Source organism: Myxocyprinus asiaticus, chromosome 32, assembly GCF_019703515.2.
Source record: "Myxocyprinus asiaticus isolate MX2 ecotype Aquarium Trade chromosome 32, UBuf_Myxa_2, whole genome shotgun sequence".
Classification (NCBI taxonomy): domain Eukaryota; kingdom Metazoa; phylum Chordata; class Actinopteri; order Cypriniformes; family Catostomidae; genus Myxocyprinus; species Myxocyprinus asiaticus.
In genome coordinates, this window is record NC_059375.1 from 41,402,368 (window position 1) to 41,427,029 (window position 24,662).

General features: G+C 42.4%; 1 protein-coding gene and 1 long non-coding RNA gene across 22 annotated transcripts in view; one reads left to right on the plus strand and one right to left on the minus strand.

The window, feature by feature from the left end:
- Nucleotides 1-24,662, minus strand: part of LOC127423612 (uncharacterized) — a 150,497-nt gene that overhangs the window by 68,141 nt on the left and 57,694 nt on the right. For 4 of the 21 annotated variants that reach the window (XR_007894353.1, XR_007894349.1, XR_007894345.1 and 1 more), the window contains one exon: nt 20,272-20,451. The exons of 10 other annotated variants lie outside the window; for them this stretch is intronic. Coding sequence is in view for 5 of the 11 variants with exons in the window: in XM_051668077.1 (XP_051524037.1) it covers nt 20,816-20,901; nt 21,941-21,954 (100 nt within the window). In the remaining 6 variants the exon portion in view is untranslated. Of the gene's footprint in view, nt 1-20,271; nt 20,452-20,815; nt 20,902-21,940; nt 22,046-24,662 lie in introns of those variants that run through there. 7 more of the 21 variants (XM_051668076.1, XM_051668068.1, XM_051668079.1 and 4 more) reach the window with 4 other exon arrangements.
- Nucleotides 15,234-20,052, plus strand: LOC127423618 (uncharacterized). The gene is made up of 3 exons (XR_007894358.1): nt 15,234-15,379; nt 18,268-18,368; nt 19,321-20,052. It is a non-coding gene; the product is annotated as an uncharacterized LOC127423618 (long non-coding RNA).

Here is a 24,662-nt window from a genome sequence, read left to right on the forward strand (position 1 = left end):
AGGACCGCAAACTTTAATCATATGTGGCATAACAATTGCCAACAGTCCGTAACATCCGGTATTTAAAGGATCATTATTGCATTCCGTATTATAGAGAACGCAGTCTGTATTTTATCATCTCACACCCAAACAAATGAGAGAGTAGCCTGTGAGAGATGAAACTGATGTTGCCGCTTCACTTGACAGCGCGGGAAGGATCACGGAAGATCCATCGAGAACAGATAGGCTACTAATAGCTGAATGGATGAACGTGCTTCAGGTAGCCTACAAGATCATCACAAGTTTAATACTGACTGCAGTCTCACAATCTCAATTAATCTCTGAAAGCCTCTTCTCTAGCAGTGCAGAATGATAATAGCAAAATTATTTATTGTCACAAAATAACAGAATACTTAAAGTAAATGAATACAGATGCAACAGCACGACATGGTACGAAAATAATGGGACTTTACAGCTCTCAAAAGATTAAACTCAATGAAACAAACTGCACAGAGTGCCTTCAGTGTTGTAATGTGATAAAACCCTCTTAAAGAGACAGTAACCATTTTGCCTTTGTCCTGAACATTTACATTCCAAGTAAAAGAAAAGTACAAATGTGTTATTTTTAGTCTTTTATTTCACTCTTATCATTGTAAAATGGCACGTTTTTGAATGGCATGTAAAAATGTAAAGACAATCACTCAACCTTAATTGTTTCACTGGATCTGTTGCTATTTTAATTATCTAAAATACAAAGCACTGACCATTTAAAGTGTGAGCCTGTACATCTTGAAGGAGTTATAAATATTTACAGTTCTATAGTGTTATTATGTGCCTAGATAGTCTTTAAAATAAACTTAGTTTACCCCAAAATGAAATTTCTCTCATCATTTACTCACCCTCATGCCTTCCCAGATGTGTATGACTTTCTGTCTTCTGCTGAACACAAATTAAGCTTTTTAGAAGAATTTCTCAGTTCTGTTGGTCCTTTCAATGCAAGCGAATGGTGATCAGAACTCAGAAGGTACAAAAATCACATAAATGCAGCATCAAAGTAATCCATACAACTCCAGTGGTTTAATCTATGTATTCAGAAGCAATATGATAGGTGAGGGTGTGAAACAGATAAATATCTAAGTTTTTTTTTACTATAAATTCTCCTCCCTGCCCAGTAGGGGGCGATATGCTTATGTAAATCACCAAAAACAGAAGAACTCTTACGAGAGAAGAGCACTTATGAAAGTGAAAGTGGAGATTTATAGTAAAAAATGACTTTATTATTGATCTGTTTCTCACTGCTTCTCATTTACTTGCATTGAATGGACCAACAGAGCTGAGATATTCTTCTAACTTCTTCATTCATGATCTGCAGAAGAAAGTCATACACATCTGGGATGGCATGAGGGTGAGGAACTGATCAAATATCCCTTTAACATTGACTTATTTTTACAACACATACAATGAAGTCTTATGACAAAGTGAAAATCTTAGTGAATGCCGTATGTGGTATAATGACATGGAGAGCTTAAATAATTTTCCAGTAATTACATATATTGCATATTTTTGCTGTGATCTTGTTTTATTGTTATCATCTTTACCTCCAACCCCCCTTTTGGCTGACTTGGACATGACATCCCGGGCTGAATACGAATCCCACTCCGACCCTGCGCATGCATCAGGACAGGACATTGGCGTTTGATGGTGGAATATGACGGCAGATTGCGATCATTTGTTTTTTTTGTATTTTTTGATTAAAAAATATGGCATCTGAGAAGAGAAAGGCATCGCAGAAGTTATTTGGTGTACAAGCGGTCTTTGACTCAGTGAGAGAAGCTGCTTTTCTTGAGAGAGAAGACCTTGATTTTGATAAGTAATTATATGTTTTTACACTTATAATAGTGATTGAATCATTATTATTTTTATTTTTTTAGATAGAGAGAATTGTGATTTTGTAATGAGCATTCATAAGTTTGATCGTCCAAAACTCATGCAGCGTGTTTTCCAATGGACTGTGTTGCCTTGCAAGGACAAAATGCAACAACTAAGCAAACAGATTGTTTTTTGTGTGTGTATAATCACTTCTTTTACATGTGCATGTAAGGATAGCGTCTGTAAGGTTTATTTTGCTGCTGTTATAGCCCATTAGGTATATTTACTGTGCACATTACTGTTTATGTTTGCAGGGCCGAGTAGCTGTTTTATTTTTAATAATTTTTATATTGTGTTATCTGTCGCATCTAGGCTGCAATTATTCAGACATGAATAATGTGTTGATTATGAGTATATCATTATGATTTTGTGTAAAATACATTATTTCAGTACCAATAACCAAGTGTGTGTGCTTATAATAAGTTGTTTGCTTTGTGTTATAGGCCAAATTTTGAACCAGACACCGTGCCTCAAACCTCATCCACACCCACTGCAAAATCTCCATGTTTCATGGGAAGGCAGATGAGAGGAAGGCCTTATTCTGCACAGGGGTCTAAAAGATCCATAGATGAATTTTTTGGGAAGAAGACCCTGATTTTAAGTTCATAAATGTTTGTGAAAACCCACAAGTCTAAGTTTTACTTTGCTTTTAACATTCTGCAAGTATTCAGACATGACGAATATTGTGTTGATCATGAGTATATATATATTTTATTTTATGTTATATGTATTTAAGTGTAAATTAACCCAAGTGTGTGCATATAAAACCGTTTTTTGTTACTGCACAAATTCAGCTGATGATTAGCCTCCAGCAGAAACAGAGTGGTCTCGCACATCCAGGAGGCAGAAGCGAGGAATGTCTCATTCAATATGGGGATAACAGGATGTGCTTTGACACAATGGCATAGAGGAGGAGGAGGAGGAGGAGGAGGAGGAGCCTGTGCTGCCAGGTTTCCTTCCAAGGAGAAACCCAGGACCACAGCTCGCAATGGACAGGGTGTATTCACCACTGGAATTGATCCAGCTCTTTTTTACAAACTCTGTTGTAGAGACCATTGTTATTTTCATGCATATTTGGCCATGATTATTTACATGAGTTTCGCGAAAGTAAAAGGTGTTGAAGACCACTGGGCGAAGAAAGAACTTTATAACTTCCCTTACCCACAATCTGTGATGTCCAGGGCCAGATTTCAAGCCATCTCCTGGAATCTCTGGGGGGACAGGACCTGCAGAACACACGTAAAAAAAGGAACAACGGAGTATGACAAGCTGAACAAAATCAAGCTACTGTACCACGACATCCTGGCAGCATGTACTACATATTTCCAGCCAGGCCAACAGGTGTCAGTGGATGAGAGGATGGTGGCTTCAAAAGCATGCATAGGCCTCAAGCAGTTCAAAAAGGAAAAGCCCACCAAGTGGGGCTATAAACTCTTTGTTCTTGCCGATTCTGCCTGTGGGTACACCTGGAACTTACGAGGGTAAAAATTCAGTTCCCACAGTCAAAGGCCTTAGCTATGATTCAGTGATGAGTCTGCTGGCCACTCTGTAAATGGTTTTGTTGACAACTTTTACACTAGCCCAAGCCTTTTTGCAGACTTGCTGGACAAAAACACAGCGTCTTGTGACACAATACGTCCAAACCATCGAGGCTTTCCGAAGACCAAAGAAAACTATCTCAGCAAGAAGGCTGAAAGAGGAACCATCCGTTGGCTCAGAGATGGTAAGCTCCTCTTCGTCAAGTGGATGGACACAAGGGAGGTCGTAATGTGTTCAACAATCCACAAAGCCTATAGCAGTGATACCATCTCCGGGCGTGTGAAGAATCCCAGTGGTGAATGGAGCGTGCGTGAAGTCCCAGTTCCACGAGCCATCAAGCAATACAACCAGCACATGGGAGGCGTTGACATTTCTGATGCTCTCATTGGTTATTATAACATCTTGCACAAGACAAAAAGATGGTACAGGATGGTTTTCTTCCATTTCCTGGACATTGCTGTAGTGAACAGCTTTATTCTCCACCAGCACCTGGCAAAGACTCGGAGCAAGACTCCTCTCAGCCAAAAAAACATTCTGAGAGATGCTTGTATCACAGCTGGTAAGTGCTGCCACACCACCTAGCACATCTGGTGCCACAGAGTTGTCATCTCGACTCGTCCAGGATAAGGAATGTTATCCAGAATTTTTGGAAGCAGATTGCACAAGTGGCAGAAGAGTGTGTTAGCTGCGAAATCGGACATCAGAAGACTACAAAGGATAGTTCGGACTGCTGAGAGGATTATTGGTTGCCCCCTACCCTCCCTTCAAGAACTGTACACTTCCAGAGTGAGGAAAAAGGCTGGAAAAATCACTCTGGACCCCACTCACCCTGCCCACTACGTTTTTGAAATGTTGCCTTCCGGCTGACGCTTCGGAGCTCTGAGCACCAGAACCGTCAGGCACAGGAGCAGTTTTTTCCTTCAGGCTATCCATCTTATGAAGAGTTAAAACTGCCCCCTTGAGCAATAATTATGTGCAATACACAGTTTAGTCTTTTTATATTTATCCAACACATCCTGATTCTGACTGTTTTCAGAATTCCCAAAGGTTCTGATATGCTGACCATGGATTTACAAGTTCTTTTTTTGTGTCTTGTGTCAGCAGGTGGGAGTGGTCATTTATTTATTTTGCAGTTCTGTACGTTTCTTTCCTATTTAACTCTATACAGTCTATATGTGCACTTTGAATCTTCAAGTAGTAACCAGTATATGTTGCAAGTTATGCTACAAGTAGACCATAACTTATGTTGTTATACAACAATAGAAATGGTTTTGTGTAAAACACAAAAACTGCTGCTCTGTCTCATCCCTTTTCTGCCATTTTGCCTATTACTTTGGTGTGTCACAGAGAAAAAGTTGATGAAACCTTGAAGAAAATCCAGAAAAATGCTCCTGCCATGTGTAAAATTTTGGGGTAATGTACTTTGTTTTAACCTGTTTTTGCAATTGGGTACCTGGAGTCTCCAAAACGACACTTGGAGACACAAAAAAGGACCCTTTGCCTCTCTTTAGTTGCAGTTCAATAGCTTCTGTTTAGAAAGTGATAGAGGAAAAATTCTTTATTCTAGTATTTGCTGTCCCCTAAGGGAATCAACCAGAGCTGAGCTTCACCAAGTAGGTCCTGAATAACACCCTTTTTATTGACATTTTGCAAAAAAGAAAATCCAAAAAGTGCCTATTTATTGTGAGTTTATAATATTTTGAACATCTACCATAATATTTATTGAATATTCAACATATCCATTTTTAATTTGAGGGGTTGTCTTTACAAAGAGACCAGTCTTTTGCATTTATTCCATTGTATGTGTGTAAGGTGAGCATTTAAAATTGGGTAGGGCAGATTTAGGCAGAAATCCAAAAAATGGGCCAGAGAGTAAGAGGTTAACAAGATTCACTTTTATTGTAGGATTTTTTTGATTAGGCTGATTTTTGATCATTATCAGCATACTGGTTTGCCTGTAAATGCACTCATTGAATCAGTAAGCAACACGAGACCAAAATGTTTTTTTAAACACAACGGAAGTTCTTATTTAGTTGGCAACACCATTAACTCAGCAGGGAGTCGAGTCGGTCTGGTTATAAACATCCTTCTGCTGCCAGACACAGACTCCATCCCATCTCAACAACCCTCTCACGATTTCTTCCAGAATTAGTCTGTGTAATGTGTTTTACACAAATAGCATAAAAAATGCATACAAAGAGAACAGTTGTGTAGTTTATTCTTCACCAATTGAACTGGTTTCAATGGTGTTTCTTCACCATGTGATAAAAGCTTGATAATAGAAAAGAGGTTTCCTACATTAATTTTTTAGAGCGTATCACAATTCTTTATTAATTCCTAGAGTTGGGGTACTCGAGTTTGGACTCGAGTCCGAGTCAAGAGTCCAATTTTAATGGACTTGTCATGGACTCGGATGCATTTTTACTTGGACTTGACTCGAGCCTTTGGGACTCTGTATTTTTTTCAGAGTCCTGGCGGGTCCATGACATTTGTGATGCAAAGAAAAAATAAAAAAAATAAACAGAAATGAATGAACACATCTCTTTCTGCATGCAGCCGTATTAACCCCTGAAGTCATAGACATAGCTAGAATTGTTTCACTGTGTTTAAGCAAACACAGGCACACACACATACGCATGTGCACAGGCACACCCATCAGTCAATCAATACTCTTGATTGTTACTACAGAGACTACTGTATATCATCGACTACCTAGGTGGCTTGCACGATGAAAACATAAAAACGTGTATGTATCTAATGTAATAGAAACTAAACAAGGCAGTTTGACACAACACAGGACCTGACAACTGGTAAAATTGCACGTGGAGTTTGTGCAGCCAAGACTGTGCTCGCATTGCGGTTTCATCGTGGTTAAAAACGTCATGGTTACTTGTGTAACCTCCGTTCCCTGATGGAGGGAACGAGACGTTGTGTCGATGTAGTGACACCCGAGACACCTCTGGTCTTTGATAAAAGGCCAATGAAAATTGGCGAGTGGTATTTGCATGCCACTCCCCCGGACATACGGGTATAAAAGGAGCTGGTATGCAACCACTCATTCAGGTTTTATGCTGAAGAGCCAATATAAGGTCCGGCCATTTCAGTGGGTAGTTCAGCGTTGTGGCAGGAGGGACACAATGCCTCGTTCCCTCCATCAGGGAACGGAGGTTACACAAATAACTATGACATTCCCTATCTGTCACTCACTCGACGTTGTGTCGATGTAGTGACACTAGGGGTCCCTATACGTAATGCCACAATTGGCTGAACTGTGTTACGTGAACTGGCGGTGTGTGGTGGGCAGACTGCTGTGTGATATATATCGCATGGGGTTAGCCTTACAGAGAACTGCCACATGCGGAGCACCTACCCCAGAACAGGGCTCTTAGCGCATGTACTGGGCCGGCAGCGAGTCTCTCCGAAAACTCGACTGCCACAGGGCTCGGAGGAAGTCCACCAGGGAACAAAGTTTGTGAACACTACTGGGAATTAATGGCGCATGTTCTTCAGCTCCAAGGGAGGTGGAAGGTGCTATGTGCAAGCGATACACCCGGCCAGCTATCCCGGGCTTATCCGCTTGTGTTGCGTGCCCCTACCTGGGACGAAACCGGTTCCACCCGGACGTTGTAGAACCTTGCACAGGTGTTGGGTGTTGCCCAGCCCGCTGCTCTGCAAATGCCTATTAGAGGCACCCCTGGTCAGGGCCCAGGGAGCCGCTACACCCCTGGTAGAATGGGCTGGTAGCCCTACCAGGGGCGGCATGTCCTAGGCGACATATGCCATAGTTATGGCGTCAATGAGCCAGTGGGCGATCCTCTGCTTGGAGACAGCGCTTCCTTTCCGCTGTGCACCAAAGCAGACAAAGAGCTGCTCAGAGATTCTAAAGCTCTGCGTGCAATCCAATTAGATGCGTAAAACGCGCACCGGACACAGCAATGACAGGGCTGGGTCTGCCTCCTCCTGCGGCAGCGCTTGCAGGTTCACCACCTGGTCCCTAAAGGGAACCTTGGGCACATAGCCCGGTCAGGGTCTCAGGATCATGTGAGAGTAACCTGGACCGAACTCCAGGCACGTTTCGCTGACAGAGCACGCTTGCAGATCACCTACCCTCTTGATGGAAGTGAGCGCAGTCAGGAGGGCAGTCTTCAAGGAGAGTGCCTTACGCTCGGCTGACTGCAAAGGCTCAAAGGGGGCTCTCTGTAGACCCTGAAGAACTACAGAGGTCCGATGAGGGAACGAGGCGCGGTCTGGGGGATTCAGCCTCCTGGTGCCTCTTAGGAACCTGATGATCAGGTCGTGCTTCCCTAAGGACTTACCGTCGACTGCTTCATGGTGTGCTGCTATGGCGGCAACGTACACCTTCAAGGTGGAAGGGGACAGCCTCCCTTCCAACCTCTCCTGCAGGAAGTAAAGCACTGATCCGACTGCGCATCTCTGGGGGTCTACCCGACGGGAAGAACACCACTTAGCGAACAGACGCCACTTAAAGGCATACAGGCGCCTCGTAGAGGGGGCCCTAGCCTGAGTGATCATGTCTACCAGCGCTTAGGTCTTCTGCGTCCCGTCCAGGGGCCAGACATGGAGATTCCAGAGGTCTGGGCGTGGGTGCCAGATGGTGCCCCGTCCCTGAGAAAGAAGGTCCTTCCTCAGGGGAATTCGCCAGTGGGGAGCTGTCGCGAGGAGCGTGAGGTCCTAGCACCACGTCTGGGCGGGCCAGTAGGGTGCTACCAGGACGACCTGCTCCTCATCCTCCCTGACCTTGCACAGGGTCTGTGCAAGCAGGCTCACTGGGAGAAACGCATATTTGCGCATGCCAGGGGGCCTGTGTGCCAGCACGTCTATGCCGAGGGGGGCCTCGGTCAGGGTGTACCAGAGCGGGCAGTGGGGAGGATTCTTGGGAGGCGAACAGGTGCACCTGTGCCTCTCAAATTGACTCCAAATCAGCTGGACCACCTGAGGGTGGAGTCTCCGCTCTCCCCTGAGGGTAACCTGTCGTGACGTAGTGTTGAGGTTGCCCGGGATGTGAGTGGCTTGCAGCGACTTGAAGTGCTGCTGACTCCAGAGGAGACGGCGGGTGAGTTGTGACATACAACGAGAGCGCAAACCGCCTTGGCGGTTGACATATGCTACCGTTATCATGTTGTTGAACTAACACGTGCTTGCCCTGGATCAACGGCCGAAACCTCTGCAGGGCGAGCAGAATTGCCAACAACTCGAGGCAGTTGATGTGCCAATGCAGTCGCGGACCCGTCCAGAGGCCGGCAGCTGCGTGTCCATTGCAAACAGCGCCCCAGCCCGTTTTGGAGGCGTCTGTCATGACCACGACGCGCCTGGAGACCAGTTCTAGAGGAACACCTGCCCGTAGAAACGAGAGGTCGGTCCAAGGGCTGAAAAGATGGTGACAGACCGGCGTGATGACCATGCGACGTGTCCCTTGGCGCCATGCCCATCTAGGGGCTCGAGTCTGGGGCCAGTGCTGAAGCAGCCTCATATGCATCAACCCGAGAGGGGTGGCCACCGCCGAGGATGCCATATGCCCCAGGAGCCTCTGAAAAAGTTTCAGTGGAACCGCTGTTTTCTGTTTGAACGCCTTCAAACAGGCCAGCACCGACTGGGCATGCTCGTTCATAAGGTGCGCCTTCAAGGAGACTGAGTCCAACTCCAAACCGAGAAAAGAGATGCTCTGAACCGGGAGGAGCTTGCTCTTTTCCTAGTTGACCCGAAGCCCTAGTCGGCTGAGGTGTGAGAGCACCAGGTCCCTGTGTGCGCACAACATGTCTCAAGAATGAGCTAGGATTAGCCAGTCATCGAGATAGTTGAGAACGCGAATGCCCACCTCCCTTAACGGGGCAAGGGCAGCCTCTGCGACCTTCGTAAAGACACGAGGAGACAGGGACAGGCCGAAAGGGAGGACTTTGTACTGATACGCCTGACTTTCGTACGCAAACCACAGGAAGGGTCTGTGTCGAGGAAGGATCGAGACGTGGAAGTACGCATCCTTCAGGTCTACCGCCGCGAACCAATCTTGATGCCGGACGCTCGCCAGAATGCGTTTTTGCATCAGCATCTTGAACGGGAGTCTGTGTAAAGCCTAGTTCAGAACTCACAGGTCCAAGATTGGCTGCAACCCACCGCCTTTTTTCGGTACGATGAAGTAGGGGCTGAAAAACCCCTTCTTCATCTCGGCTGTAGGGACAGGTTCTATCGCGCCCTTCCGTAGGAGGGTAGCGATCTCTGCGCAAGGTAGCAGCGTTTTCGTCTTTCACCAAGGTGAAGTGGACACCGCTGATCCTGGGCGGACGCCTGGCGAACTGAATCGTGCAGCCGAGTCAGACGGTCCGGACCAGCCCTCGCGACAGATTGGAAAGCGCAAGCCATGCGTCCAAGTTCCGCGCAAGGGGGACCAAACGGACAACGTCATCGGATGTACCGGCAGGTGGGGCATCGCGGCGGGGCGGAGCTTGAGGTGCCACACCACGTCGTGGACGTGCTGAGTCTAAAGGACATCAAAGCACTTACCTGGCTCCTTGTGACCACCCCCGGAACAGCCTTGGATGGGGGAGGAAGAGGCCTGTCCTCGTGACCCGTGGAGACTGTCACATCGGGGGCGGATTTGTGCCACAGCTGGGTGCTCAGGGGCAGGAGACCGCCGCTGGAGCGCCAAACCTGCCAAATAGAGTGGTGTACGGTGGTCGTGATGACGGCCGTGCACACCGGATACGTGACCCAGGGAACAAGGAAACCGCTCTTGCTGAGCTCTTGAGTACTGCAGCCACTTGGGCATGCAGTGCAATTAAATGCAAAAGGTAACAAAAAGATGGAGATCTGCTTACCAGCTCCAGAGCAGCGGGTTTCGTTGTCCCTGGGTCGCCCGTCTCAAGGGCGCTTTGAAGCCTTTCACAGGTTATGGGCGGCCGCGAGACGGGTGGCGTCTGCTTCCTGCGGTGGGCTCCATGCCGGGGCTAGGCCGAAGGGGCGATGAGTAGATGGGGTGCGGGATCTTGAGCCACGCCGGGGCAGGATATGCCGGCTAGCATCCATCTACTGCTCTACCATCGAAAACTGCTGGGCAAAGTCCTCGACGGTGTCGCTGAATAGGCCCGCCTGGGAAATGGGGGCAGCAAGGAATCGTGTCTTGTTGGCCTCACCCATCTCGACCAGGTTGAGCCAAAGGTGGCGCTCCTGGACCACTAGTGTGGCCGTCGTCCGCCCGAGAGACTGCGCCGTGACTTCTATCCCTCGGAGAGCGAGGTCGGTCGCCGAGCGCCGTTCCTGCATCAATCCCGGGGCGGAACTACCCTCGTGCAGTTCCTTTAGTGCCTTGGCGGATTTGCAGGAGAGCCATGGCATGCATGGTGGAGGCGGCTTGTCCAGCGGCACCGTAGGCCTTGGCCGTCAGAGACGACGTAAACCTACAGGTCTTGGACGGGGGCTTTGGGCACCCGCGCCAGATGGCGGCGCTCTGCGGGCATAGGTGCACCGCGAGCACCTTTATCCACCGGGGGATTACCGAATAGCCCTTGGCCGCCCCACCATCAAGGGTAGTGAGGGCGGGGTGCTGAAAAGATCGGGACCGGGCAGTAAAAAGTGCCTCCCGTGACCTTGTCAGCTCTTCATGCACTTCCGGGAAGAAAGGAACGGGGGCGGGGCGTGGCTTTGAGCGGCGCCGCGAGCCCAGGAACCAATCACCGAGCCGCGAGGGTTCAGGGAAGAGCAGTGAGTTCCACTCTAGCCGACGCTCGCGGTTGCCCGGGAAAGCATGTCGTCATCTCCGCGTCAGCCTGTGACTGGGCAATCGACCCCGAAGGGAGGAGCCCAGCTGAGGCTTCTGACTGCTGCACTCGAGAGCTCATCACTTTCGCGGGCTCCGAATAAGAGGTCGAACTCGCCGTGAGACGAGCCGGCGGACTCATCCGGAAGCTCGATCAGGGCAGATGAGCGTGCTGTGGAATGGGAGATCCGCGGGGGGATACCAGGCAGAGGCGGTCCCATTGGGGTCCCCAAATCACCCCCAGTGCTAGCCGCGCTGGCCTCATACCCGTGGGTAAAAGGACCGAGGTGGGAGCCTCTGGGGTGGCTTGCTTTCTTAGGAAGGCGAGCCGCGATGGCAACGTTGCCATGGACATATTCTCGCAATGAGAACATGACCATCCGTGAACGCTGTCTCCGCTTGAGCAGTGCCCAGTTATGAAAGACAGTTAGAAGTCAGAAGGCGAGAGATAATGAGCGCAACCAGGAATAACACACAATCGGAAAAGCATCTTTAAAAAGACGCGTCTTTAAAAAGATGTTCCGTGTGTGCCGCTCTTTTAGAGAAATATACTCTTTTAGAGAAATATACTCTTTTATTTCTGCCGAAGTGCCCAGGGGCATTCTCTGCAGTGCACCAGTGCAGAGGGAAGAGAAGCCGCTGAAATGCACCATCAGATCCAGCAGAGGTGAATGAACAGTAGTATTCAGCTCAGTGAGCATGACCGTTCGGCTCCGAAGAGAAAATCTGAATGAGTGGTTGCATACCAGCTCCTTTTATACCAGTATGTCTGGGGGAGTGGCATGCAAATACCACTCGCCAATTTTCATTGGCCTTTTATCAAAGACCAGAGGTGTCTCGGGCTCCCAAGAGTGACCCCTAGTGTTACTACATCGACACAACGTCGAGTGAGTGACGGATAGGGAACTTAAAATCAAGAAATCAAGAGTCAAGTCACCCACATCATGTCTCACAGTTTACTAAAAACAGCATATTGAAATAAAAATACATACAAATAGTATTAATATTGGGTACTAAATCTTTTTAGGCGTAATGTATCTAGACACGTAGGCTTCTGTAGTCTCTTGACACAGTGTTGTCAGCTTGAACTGGTCCATAATAGCTTGATGAATTAACTGTGTAACTTTTTAAATAGTCGGGGAAAAAAGTGTTATTGTTAAAGCAGACAGCAACTCTAAACAGATAAACAGCACCTATTTATTATTTATTAAATATTTTCAAAGCATTGACGAGCTGCTTAAAATACATTCTTTTACAGCATTTGTCCACCATTCACAACATTCGACCATGCACAATAAAATATTAGGATATTTTGGGCAGTGAAATATTTTGTTTATTATTTAATTATAGACTATAAAATAAATGTATTATTCAATGACAGAATTTGCAAATATCAATTATTATTATTATTTTTATTTTCTGCGACAGCTGCTGCGAGATGCACACGGACGCATCAGGGATTTAGGTTCACGAGCAGCATGCAGAACTGTCCTGCATTGTGCGGTTTCCCGCAAATTAACTAGAAAATCATGTCCATGACGACATGACCCTAATATTATCAGTGGGCTTTTCCAGTGCTTTTGGATGTAGCATGTACAGTCAAATCGTAAGATGTAACTTCTCAGCGAGTGCTAAATACTACTGTGTTGACTCATTTGTATGTACTGTATTTTCCCAAATCAGTCGGCAGATAGAGAAAAAACATTCAGAAAGACATCTCAGTATAGATTATTATTTCTTTAGATAGGGATCATTTTAAATAAAACTAAATTACATTTAACTGACAGACTGAAAATGAAATAGAAATAAAAACTAAATTAAAATTCTAAACAAAATAACTTTTTGTAGTAATGACTAATGCAGCTTTCGCTTTCTTTAGTCTGTTTGAGTGGAGGGGAAATATCAATAAATAATTGAAAAAGTCAACAGAACGCAATAAGAAGTGTGTTGAAGGACAGTTTTGTCTTCATACACCTAAATCATATGCTTTCATTCTGAAACCAATTTGAAGTCTGTTCAGCAGGATACTAATCATAAAATATATATAGAAAGGCAACAGAGGTGTTTTTGTTACATTTATATTAACAAACTGGTTTTCTTAGTTGTGAAGTTTTAAATAAGCTTAAAATATTGATGTTGAGTTTACGATTACAATTTTAATTCAGATTCATGAACAGATTCATTCAGACTGGACTCGGACTCGATTGTTTAAAGACTCGGACTTGAATTGGACTCGACTAAGGTGGACTCAAACCCAACACTATGATTAGTTTAAAGGAATATTAGGAACACCAAAGGAAATGTTCAGCAGAATGTCAATGAAAGTTGATGGATATCTGCAAAATACTGTCTACATGGAGCAAACACACTGTTAACAGGATGATTTATGATCATCGGTTCTATGATCATTGGATATTTGGGGCATAGCCCGGACCTTTGTGGATATGTATATGCCCATTCTTTGATAAAATATCGGAATATAAAACTCTTTATTATAAAAGTTTAAATGTTACATTTGTGAGAAGACAAATAGGTAGGTAGATAGATAGATAGATGGATGGATGGATGGATGGATGTGCCCACATATATGTCTTTGTGATTGTTGTGTCATATAGAGACGTTGCTACACAACAAATCATCACATGATCATACCTGATAAACCAAGACAAAAACAAATATATCAACATTCAAAGCAAGATTTTGTTGTTTGTTGTCTAGAAACCATGAGGGTAAATATTCTAAGCACATCAAGTATCATACTGTCACAATAGGAATTCATATAGAAGAACAACACACATTTCTTTTTAAGTTAAAAAAAGATTAGTATGGGGTAATGCTGGAAAATACAAAGCAAGAACAAGCATAGAATAAAAGCAAACATTTTCACATTCAGACATAATCATAACATAATCATTCACATTCACAATAATCAATGCCATAATACGCCGGATCACACCAGGAATGAGCGAAATAAAAAAAGGTAATTCTGACTTTATATCTCACAATTGTCACTTTATTTCTTGCAATTGTGACTATTTCTCATAATTGAGAGTTTATATAATTGTAATTACGATATAAACTCAAAACTGTGAGACATAAAGTCGCAATTGTGAGATAAAAAGTCACAAGTATGAAAAATGGTTGCAATGGAAAGATATAAACGTGAAATTGCAAGATAAAAAGTCACAATTACGATAAATAAAGTTGCAATTGGAAGATATAAAGTCAGAATTAACTTTGAAATATAACTTTGAATTAACTTGTGAAATATGAAATTTAAATAGTATGATATAACTGCAATTGTGAGATATAAAGTCAGAATTTCTTTTAAAATAAAGTTGCAATAAAGTTGCAATTGCAAGATATAAACTTGAAATTTTAAGTTATAGTCACAATTACTTGAAATGAAGTCACAATTTTGAGACAGACTTCAGTCTATCACAATTTTGAGATAATATCTCACAATTTTGAGTCTAAGTCGCAATTGTGATATATGTTAAGTCGCAATTACGAAAAAGTCAAAAATTTGAGAAATAGTCACAATTGCGATATAAACTCGAAATTTAAAGATAAAAAGTCACAATTATGATAAAGTTGCAATTGCAAGAAATAAAGTCAGAATTAACTTTGAAATGAAGTTGCAACTGTGAAATATAAAATTGAAATTGTCAGATATAACTTTGCAGTTGTGAGATATAAAGTTGAAATTGTGAGATTTAAAGTCACAATTGCGAGATATGTCACGAAAAAGTCACAAATTCCAGAAATAGTCGCAATTGCGATATAAACTCGAAACTGCAAGATATAAAGTCACAATTACAATAAATAAAGTTGCAATTGCGAGATTAAAAATCTGGATTATCTTTTTTTTTTTTTCTTGGCGGGATCATCAAGGCACCATAACATTCGATACTACAGTAATCTTAAACTACATTTTTACATTTTCTAGAGAATATATGTTGTGCATGCCTGTGCAACAGTCTTCTTTTTTTTTTTTTTTTTTCCGAATCACTGACCGATCCGATCGTGTACTGTTATCGTCATTATCATCCATTTTATAGTCCATACAAGATCTAAAATGGTTGGCACAGTTTTGTCTCATCTTTTTGGGGGTTTTTTGCTATGAAGATGATGAGGAGGAGGAGGAGGAAGATAAGACAGGTGATGCCTGCAGTAATGATAGATGTCTGATGTTGAGTTTCCTCCCTTCCACCTTTTTGAAAAAAGAAAAGAAAAGAAGAATAGTCTGTAATCTCTATAGGAGCATTCAGTCTCTGTTACAACATTGTTTAAAGAGGAAGAAGTGGGTAAATTCTGCGCTATTTTGTATCGCTTTTTTAAGTTTTTATTTGCATTTGCAACAATAACAATATAAAGACAAAACAAAGGCAAACACATTTGTTTGTACAATACATCATATTAGAAAGTACACATTTCTGCGCTATAGCGTCATCACTTAGAATTGCAGAAATACTGATTTATTGGGATGCTCGAGCTACATTTTCCAATGAGAAGCGCTGTAACATCACATAATGCTACATTTGTCACATTGTATCGTGTACACAGCAATGGAGTCGATGATATAAACAAACACACTCTAAACCGCCCTCTCTCTCTGTCATGATGCGCTGGGAAAATCTGAATCACATAAATGAATCGGTTCTTTTGGACAGTTCATGTAAATGATTCACTGACTCATTTGAGTCCCACGCAGCCTTAAAGGAACTTCTTTTTTTGAGGTGAAATATTTGGTGAATTGTTGCTGTTTTTATCACTATATTTTGATTCAGTTAAGTAAAATATGGTGTTTTCTAATTTATTAGTGCATAATACAGTAAGTATAAATGTAAGTTCTATTTAATGATGTCACAATTTGTTTAATTCTTAAGAAAATGAACCTTGCTTTTACTACAGATATTATGTTCTCAGTAGCGGTTGTAGCTTGTATGGCATCATACTGTTGTATCCACAGTTATCGTGATTTTACTATAGTAATATTGTAGCAACCATGACTGTAGTAACCATGGTTAATTTTGTGGTTACTATGGATTCACTACAAAGAACATAGTTAAACTAGTGCTACTGTAGTTAAACCATGATTAATTGTCATTAAGGAATGTCACCCTAATTACATATTTAAATATCAGATGATATTACTGAATTCTGCAATTAAAACATTTATTATATATATATCTGGTAGCCAAAAGTTTGGAATAATGTATTCAGATTTTGCTCATATGGAATGAAATTGGTACTTTTATTCACCAACGTGGCATTCAACTGATCACAATGTATAGTCAGGACATTAATAACGTGAAAAATTACTATTACAATTTTAAAAAAATTATCAGAACTTCTTAAACTACTTCAAAGAGTTCTCATCAAAAAATCCTCCACGTGCAGCAATGAAAGCTTTGCAGATCCTTGTTATTCTAGCTGTCAGTTTGTCCAGATACTCAGGTGACATTTCACCCCACACTTCCTGTAGCACTTGTCATAGATGTGGCTGTCTTGTCGGGCACTTCTCACGCACCTTACAGTCTAGCTGATCCCATAAAAGCTCAATGGGGTTAAGATCCAGAACACTCTTTTCCAATTATCTGTTGTCCAATGTCTGTGTTTCTTTGCCCACTCGAACCTTTTCTTTTTGTTTTTCTGTTTTAAAAGTGGCTTTTTCTTTGCAATTCTTCCCATTAGGCCTGCACCCCTGAGTCTTCTCTTTACTGTTGTACATGAAACTGGTGTTGAGCGGGTAGAATTCAATGAAGCTGTCAGCTGAGGACATGTGAGGTGTCTATTTCTCAAACTAGAGACTCTGATGTACTTATCCTCTTGTTTAGTTGTACATCTGGCCTTCCACATCTCTTTCTGTCCTTGTTAGAGCCAGTTGTCCTTTGTCTTTGAAGACTGTAGTGTACACCTTTGTATGAAATCTTCAGTTTTTTGGCAGTTTCAATCATTATATAGCCGTCATTCCTCAAAACAATGATTGACTGATGAGTTTCTAGAGAAAGCTGTTTCTTTTTTTTTTGTTGCAATTTTTGACCTAATATTGACCTTAAGACACGCCAGTCTATTGCATTCTGTGGCAACTCAAAAATAAACACAAAGACAATGTTAAGCTTCATTTAATGAACCAAATAGCTTTCAGCTGTGTTTGATATAATGGCAAGTGATTTTCTAGTACCAAATGAGCAATTTAGCACGATTACTCAAGGATAAGGTGTTGGAGTGATGGCTGCTGGAAATGGGGTCTGTCTAGATTTGATCAAAAATGACTTTTTTACAAATAGTGATGGTGCTGTTTTTTACATCAGTAATGTCCTGACTATACTTTATGATCAGTTGAATGCCACTTTGGTGATAAAATACCAATTTCCTTCTGAAACAGCAAAATCTGTACATTATTCCAAACAGTGTGTGTGTGTGTGTGTGTGTGTGTGTGTGTGTGTGTATATATATATATACATAGAGAGAGAGAGAGAGAGATAGAGAGATAGAGAGAGAGTTTAAGAGTTCAGTTAAGGCAGAATATAAACAAAACTCACTTCTTTCACATTACTGACATATAGTTATTATATTATGCCATCTTAATGATTTCTGTTGGCATCATGTCTGTAGCACAGAAACACTATTTATAATCTATAATCGATACAAAAACATACTAATTCAAATCAATCAGGATGTGTCACTATTAGAAACTCCATTTATAATTTACTTAAAAACATAAAATATATATATATATTTTTATGAGTTGAAGTTGAATTTGCTCACAAAGTGATTAAAGAGCAGTTTTCAATGTTTAAAGAAATCTGTATCACTATCTGTAAACAATGATGAATAATTGAAAATGATAAACAATACCTGTTTCGGCAGCTGAAGTGACATCTTTAGTGTTGTCATTAATGTCTGTTAAAAGTTTTTGAAACTACTGGTAATAGATTTGTGGCAGCGGGGGCGTGGTCAAGCATCTCACCGGAGAATAGAGAAAGCGGTAAGGGCGCTTACACCTGAGTTAAATTATGTCTAACACCTGTCTCTAATTTCAGTGAGCACGGGGAGAGCGGCATAAATAGAGAGCCACACCGCAGGTTGGAGAGAGCCTGGGCACCAGAGAGCCGAGTGCGAAGCATTCATTATTACAAATGTTGTGAGTTTATTTTGTGAAGTGGTGTGTGTGAGTTCGGACAAGCTTAGTGAACAAGCCCTCGCTGGCCTACATCAGAGCCACCAGCAGACACTGCTCGAGCTCCGACAAGATCAAGATCGCCAGTTTGTCGAGCTCCTACACGCTCAAGATCGCCGGTTTGTCGAGCTCCTACACGCTCAAGCCGAGGACCGGCAGGCGATCTGGAGCCTCCTCAGCCAGGATCCCAGCCGGGGTCGCGGCTGGGGACGGGGTCTATAATGTGTGGATTATAGAAAAGTCAACGTGGTGTCTAAATTTGATGCATATCCAATGCCTTGCATTGATGAGTTGCTCGATCGGTTGGGCACTGCTCGATTTTATTCGACATTGGATTTGACGAAGGGTTATTGGCAGGTCCCCTTGACACCAATTTCCCATGAGAAAACCACCTTCTCCACACCGTTTGGATTGCACCAATTTGTGACACTTCCGTTCGGTTTGTTTAGAGCCCCAGCTACGTTTCAGCGTCTCATGGACCGAATCCTCAGACCGCATTCAGCTTATGCCACTGCCTATTTAGATGACATCATCATTTATAGCAATGATTGGCAGCGGCACGTGCAACATCTGAGGGCGGTTCTGAGATCGCTGCGCCGAGCGGGACTCACAACGAACCCAAAGAAGTGCGCGATTGGACGGGTGGAGGTACGGTATCTGGGGTTCCACTTGCGCCACGGGACCCAAGACCAAAAAAGGGGCGAGACAGTTCCTGGGGCTGGCTGGCTATTATAGAAGGTTTGTGCCTAATTATTCGGACGTCACCAGCCCGCTGACTGATCTCACTAAAAAAGGAGCTCCAGACCCTGTCCAGTGGACGGAGCAGTGTCAGAGGGCGTTCACGCAAGTTAAAGCTGCACTTTGCGGGGGGCCGCTTTTACATTCACCTGACTTCTCTCTCCCTTTTGTTTTACAGACAGATGCTTCAGACAGGGGGCTGGGGGCCGTACTCTCGCAGGTGGTGGAGGGGGAGGAGCGCCTGGTGCTGTACATTAGCCATAAGCTCTCCTTGAGGGAAACTAAGTACAGCACCGTAGAAAAGGATTGTCTCGCCATCAAGTGGGCGGTCCTCACTCTCCGATACTACCTGTTGGGGCGGGCCTTCACCCTCTGTTCCGATCACGCCCCACTCCAGTGGCTCCACCGCATGAAAGATACCAATGCCCGGATCACCCGTTGGTACCTGGCTCTTCAGCCGTTTAAGTTCAAGGTGGTCCACAGACCGGGGGCGCAGATGGCTGTCGCTGAATTCCTTTCCAGGAATGGGGGGGGAGTGGTAGGCAGGCTGGATGCCGCCCCAGCCTGAGTCGGGCGGTGGGGATATGTGGCAGCGGGGGCGTGTTCAAGCATCTCTCCGGAGAGAGAGAAAGCGGTAAGGGCGCTTACACCTGAGATAAATTATGTCTAACACCTGTCTCTAATTTCAGTGAGCACGGGGAGAGCGGCATAAATAGAGAGCCACACCGCAGGTTGGAGAGAGCCTGGGCACCAGAGAGCCGAGTACGAAGCAAAGAGTTCATTATTACAAATGTTGAGAGTTTATTTTGTGAAGTGGTGTGTGTGAATTCGGACAAGCTTAGTGAACAAGACAAAAACTCTGAGACTGTACTACTGCTGCAGAGAGAAAAATAAAAATCCTTACCTGAACCAGGAAAGCTGCTTCTCGCCTTCTCCTTACACTGAGAAGTGTTACAAGATTCTTAATAGATGTACATTTGCTAACATTTATTTCATTATAAACAACAATAAATGCTCTTAAACTTCACCTGTAATGTTAACAGTGAATTCTGCTGATTTATGTCCAAAGTTCATTTGCAAAAAATGTTTACATTTTGTTGTCGTTGTTGCATTCAGAGTGTAAGGAGTGTGATGCTGGTCTTCCGTTCACAGGAATTTTTAAGGAATTCTTTTCTACAGATTTCGGCAGGATTATAAAACTTGTAAAATTTCATGCAGCATTTACTGCACTGATAAGAGATACTGCAGGTAAGATTTAATGTCTCTCCCACTTTTCCAGTCACATCTTCACAGGTTATATTGAATCCACCTGAAAAATAGTTTGTGTTTATATCAATTTAATACAGCAATTAAACACAAATACACACAGTATAGACCTAATTTCTCATCTTAAGACATTCAAAGAACATATCCAGACTTGTTGTGTTCAGCACATTATGATTTGTTACAATGTGACACAAGGCATGACAAGACAAATTTTAATCAGACATTTTAAATCAGATACAATAGTCTGGTGATGTAATACATCAGTTAATATACCGCATCACTGCCCTCGTACATGAATTAAAAAGTCATTCTTCTTTTCTGAGCCACAAAACACAACGACACAAGACACAAGTTTTCCCCAACTGCCAAATGTAGTTATAAGAATTTATTTCCAAGAATTATCTTACTAAAGCACTCATCTTCACAGACAGTTTGGAAAGTCCAGACCAGTATAAGCAGGAGCACAAAACTTACAGAACCCATGGTTTTATTTCTGAAATAAAAAAGACAAACATTTACACCTGAAGTTAAACTTAACTAGTACTCAAGACATTAGAAATATCAGCAGAAATATCACAATTTAGAAATTATTAAAAGTTTGCAAACTTGTATGAAAACAATAGTGTAAAAGTACTGAAACAATGATCAGTAATAAACCCACAGCAAAGAGCATCTATCACTGACCAACTTCACAATCCTACACAATTTGTTTCCACAATTAAGTGCATGTTACATTATGTCCTCATATGTTTAAATATCATAAACAAGGCTTGCTGGATTACATTCAAATATATTCATATTAGGACCAGTCTTTCACTTGTGTTCTTAAAAATATAAATGACATTATCTTGTGATGAACTTTACATCATTTTGAATTACAGTTTTGTGTGTATGTGTGTGTCTGTCTGTGTGTGTGTGTGTGTGTGTGTGTGTGTGTGTGTGTGTGTGTGTGTGTCTGTGTGTGTGTGTATGTCTGTGCGTGAGTATGTGTGTGTGTGTGTGTCTGTCTGTGTATGTCTGTCTGTATGTGTGTGTGTGTGTGTGTGTGAGTATGTGTGAGTGTGTGAGTGTGTGTGTGTGAGTGTGTGTGTGTGTGTGTGTGAGTGTCTGTCTTTGTGCGTGTGTGTCTGTTTGTCTGTCTGTGTGTGTGTGTGTGTGCGCGTGCGTGTGTGTGTGTGTGTCTGTGTGTGTCTGTGTGTGTGTGCGTGTGTGTTCACATTCTTGCATCGTTTTTTTAATTTAAGCCTGTTTGAAGTTTTTTATCTAATGAGCACGAGATTATGGAATAGCACAGAATAATCACAACAGAAACTTTATTATGCACCACAAACACATTTGTGACAAAATATCCAACAACACAGTTTCAAAGCGTCACAAGTGAAAACAGAAGAATATAATACAAATATTTATGGTTGTTCTTTCATTTACCAGATACCGGAAACAAATCAATGTCTGTAATTATTCTGAACAAAACACACGATATAATCTATAAATTGTTGTGAAAAGATGAATATAAGTATAAGCATAATTACCTTTGTGAAAACATAGTTTAGATGAATGTAATCCGGGGAGCAGAATAATCCGTGTATCATTCCTTCATTTAATATTCAATTAATAATCCAAAATCCGAAAAAACACTTTTTATATAATTATTCGTTTACAAAACCAATATTAGAAAACAAACAGGCTAATGACATGTTTCTTGTACTTTAGATTTTATACTCCAGTTAAAAATTGTCCCGGGACACTGTGAGTTTTGATGATGTGATTTCACTAATATATGGTTTGAATATTTGACCTGAAGCGCCCCTTTCTTCTGATTGGTCAAATGCACCATCGTCTTTCACTTTTCTTTTTATCCTGTGAGACAGAATAACAGTTCATATTAATTCGTCTCAGTTAATATTAAATTCTTTACCATTTATTCTCCAAAACTCGCCACGTTTATTGCAGTTGAGCTATCTCTCTCATCAAACAGTCAGATTTATCAGACAGCCCTACACATAAACCTGCTGTCTTGGTTTTAAATGAGATGATGAAAATAACCATTCATTCATAAGACTATTGAAGCATGACTACACTGTAAAGACAGGATTACCTTTAACTGCGGAGTAAAGTTAGTTTTAGTTTCGATATTCGTTGTAGTAACTTCCCAGTGGGCAAACTGCATTTACATTTTACATTTTTACATTTATGCATTTGGCAGACGCTTTTATCCAAAGTGACTTACAGTGCACTTATTACAGGGACAATACCCCTGGAGCAAACTGGAGTTAAGTGCCTTGCTCAAGAACACAATGGTGGTGGCTGTAGGGATTGAACCAGCAACCTTCTGATTACTAGTTATGTGCTTTAGCCCACTACGCCACCACCACTCCAATACTGACTTACTACAGGTGATATTTTACAGTGCGTCCAATAATATGAGTACAGTATTAGATTATTAAAAAATAATTATTTAACTAAAATTCCTGAAAATTTTATTTTCACATTTCAACAGTTGTAGTAAGTTCCCAGTAGATAGATTGACAAACTGTGCAAATCTCACCTGTAGTAAGTCAGTCTATCTACTGGGAACTTACTACAACTGTTGAAATGTGAAAATAAAATTTTCAGGAATTTTAGTTAAATAATTCTTTTTTAATAATCTAATACTGTACTCATTTTGAAATGTGAAATAACATCTTGGTGAATTATTCTTTATTTATTTATTTTAAATAATCTAATACTGTATTCATATTATTGAATTTCCTGTAGAAATCTCAGTTGTAGTCTTTTAACTGGCAACCTACTACAACATTTGGAATGGAAAAGTGTACTTTTAATGTTTTATTTTGAACTTGCACGTCAGCTGAATGAGTGATTGAACACCGCCTGTGTTTAATAGTGAGTGGAATTTGGGAAGGGTCATGAGGCATCAGTGTATTACTCCCTGCTAATTCAGAGTCTGGGGGACGGAACTTTGAATTCTCTCAAAAAATTATGGGAGAAAGATCTAAATTTGACATTGGAGTAGGGGGTGTGGGCTAGGATCCTAAAAAATGTCAAGTCTGCATCTAGAGATGCAAGGGTTCGCCTTATGCAATTTAAGATTTTACATTGATTTTATTGGACCCCCTCCAGATTGTATAGGCTTGGTCTTAAAGACACACACACACCTGCTGGTGATGTCAATCAGAGGTTGGAGACATAACTCATGTTTTTTGGGGGTGTGTTGAGATCAGGAGTTCTGGTTGAAAGTTCAGAGTCTTATATGTGATGTGTTGGGCACTCGGCTTTCACTTTGCCCCAGACTCTGTATTTTGGGAGATGGGGTGGTCATCGATGTTGAGAATCGGCACATAAAGTGTTGGGTCCTAACGAGCGTCATGATCGCCAGACAGGTTATTTTAAGGGGTTGGAGGTCGGTTGGAGCGCCCTCATTTCATGAGTGGTGCTCGGAGATGCTTGAAATGAAAATCAGCCCTCCTTTCATGTTTAATTAATCAATCGCACAATCATGCAGAATGTCTTAGGTTTTTAAATCCATAAGGATCTCTTTCTCAAAGGCGATAGCGGCAGTAACGACAGCCGACTCATCAGCAAGATCTCGCGCTCTTCGCTTTCAAATTACTTACATCACTTAAAGCGTGATTGCGTCACTCAAGGCCAGCTAGAAGGCCTGAACTGGGACATATCCTAAAGACCACACCCACAAGAACAAATAAATCAATCTGATTGGCTGATGAATCTGACAAACTGACATTAGATGCGCATTCATTTGCACTGTTGAGGGATTCTGTGAAAATTCTGAAGGCCTGTCAGGGTGGAGCTCAAACTCATGTGCTGCTTCGTCTTCGGGCATGTGATTTGTGAAACAGTTGTCACATTTGCTTGTAAGCATCGATGAATAAATTCTGATTGGATAAACTTTTTGTTTTTTGCTATTCGTTTGTAGATGAACTTGGAGTGGAAAGAGCTGAAAATACATAGGCAAAAAGGTCAATGAGAATGAAAGGATGAAAAAATATGTATTTATTAAGCATGATATGCCAGCAGAGAAGGCTTTACTGGCCCTGAGAAATCGCCAATCCACAGTCGGACGATATAACACTCGCACCCCAGACTGAACACTGTACTCTGCCCGGCCCCCCCTGTGAAAAATCCTGGCACCGCCCCTGCCTGTCTGCTTTCAGTGAACATGGTTGTGTGTAGGCACTGTGTCTGACTTCTTGATGAGAGAGATGGCTCAACTGCAATAAATGTGGCGAGTTT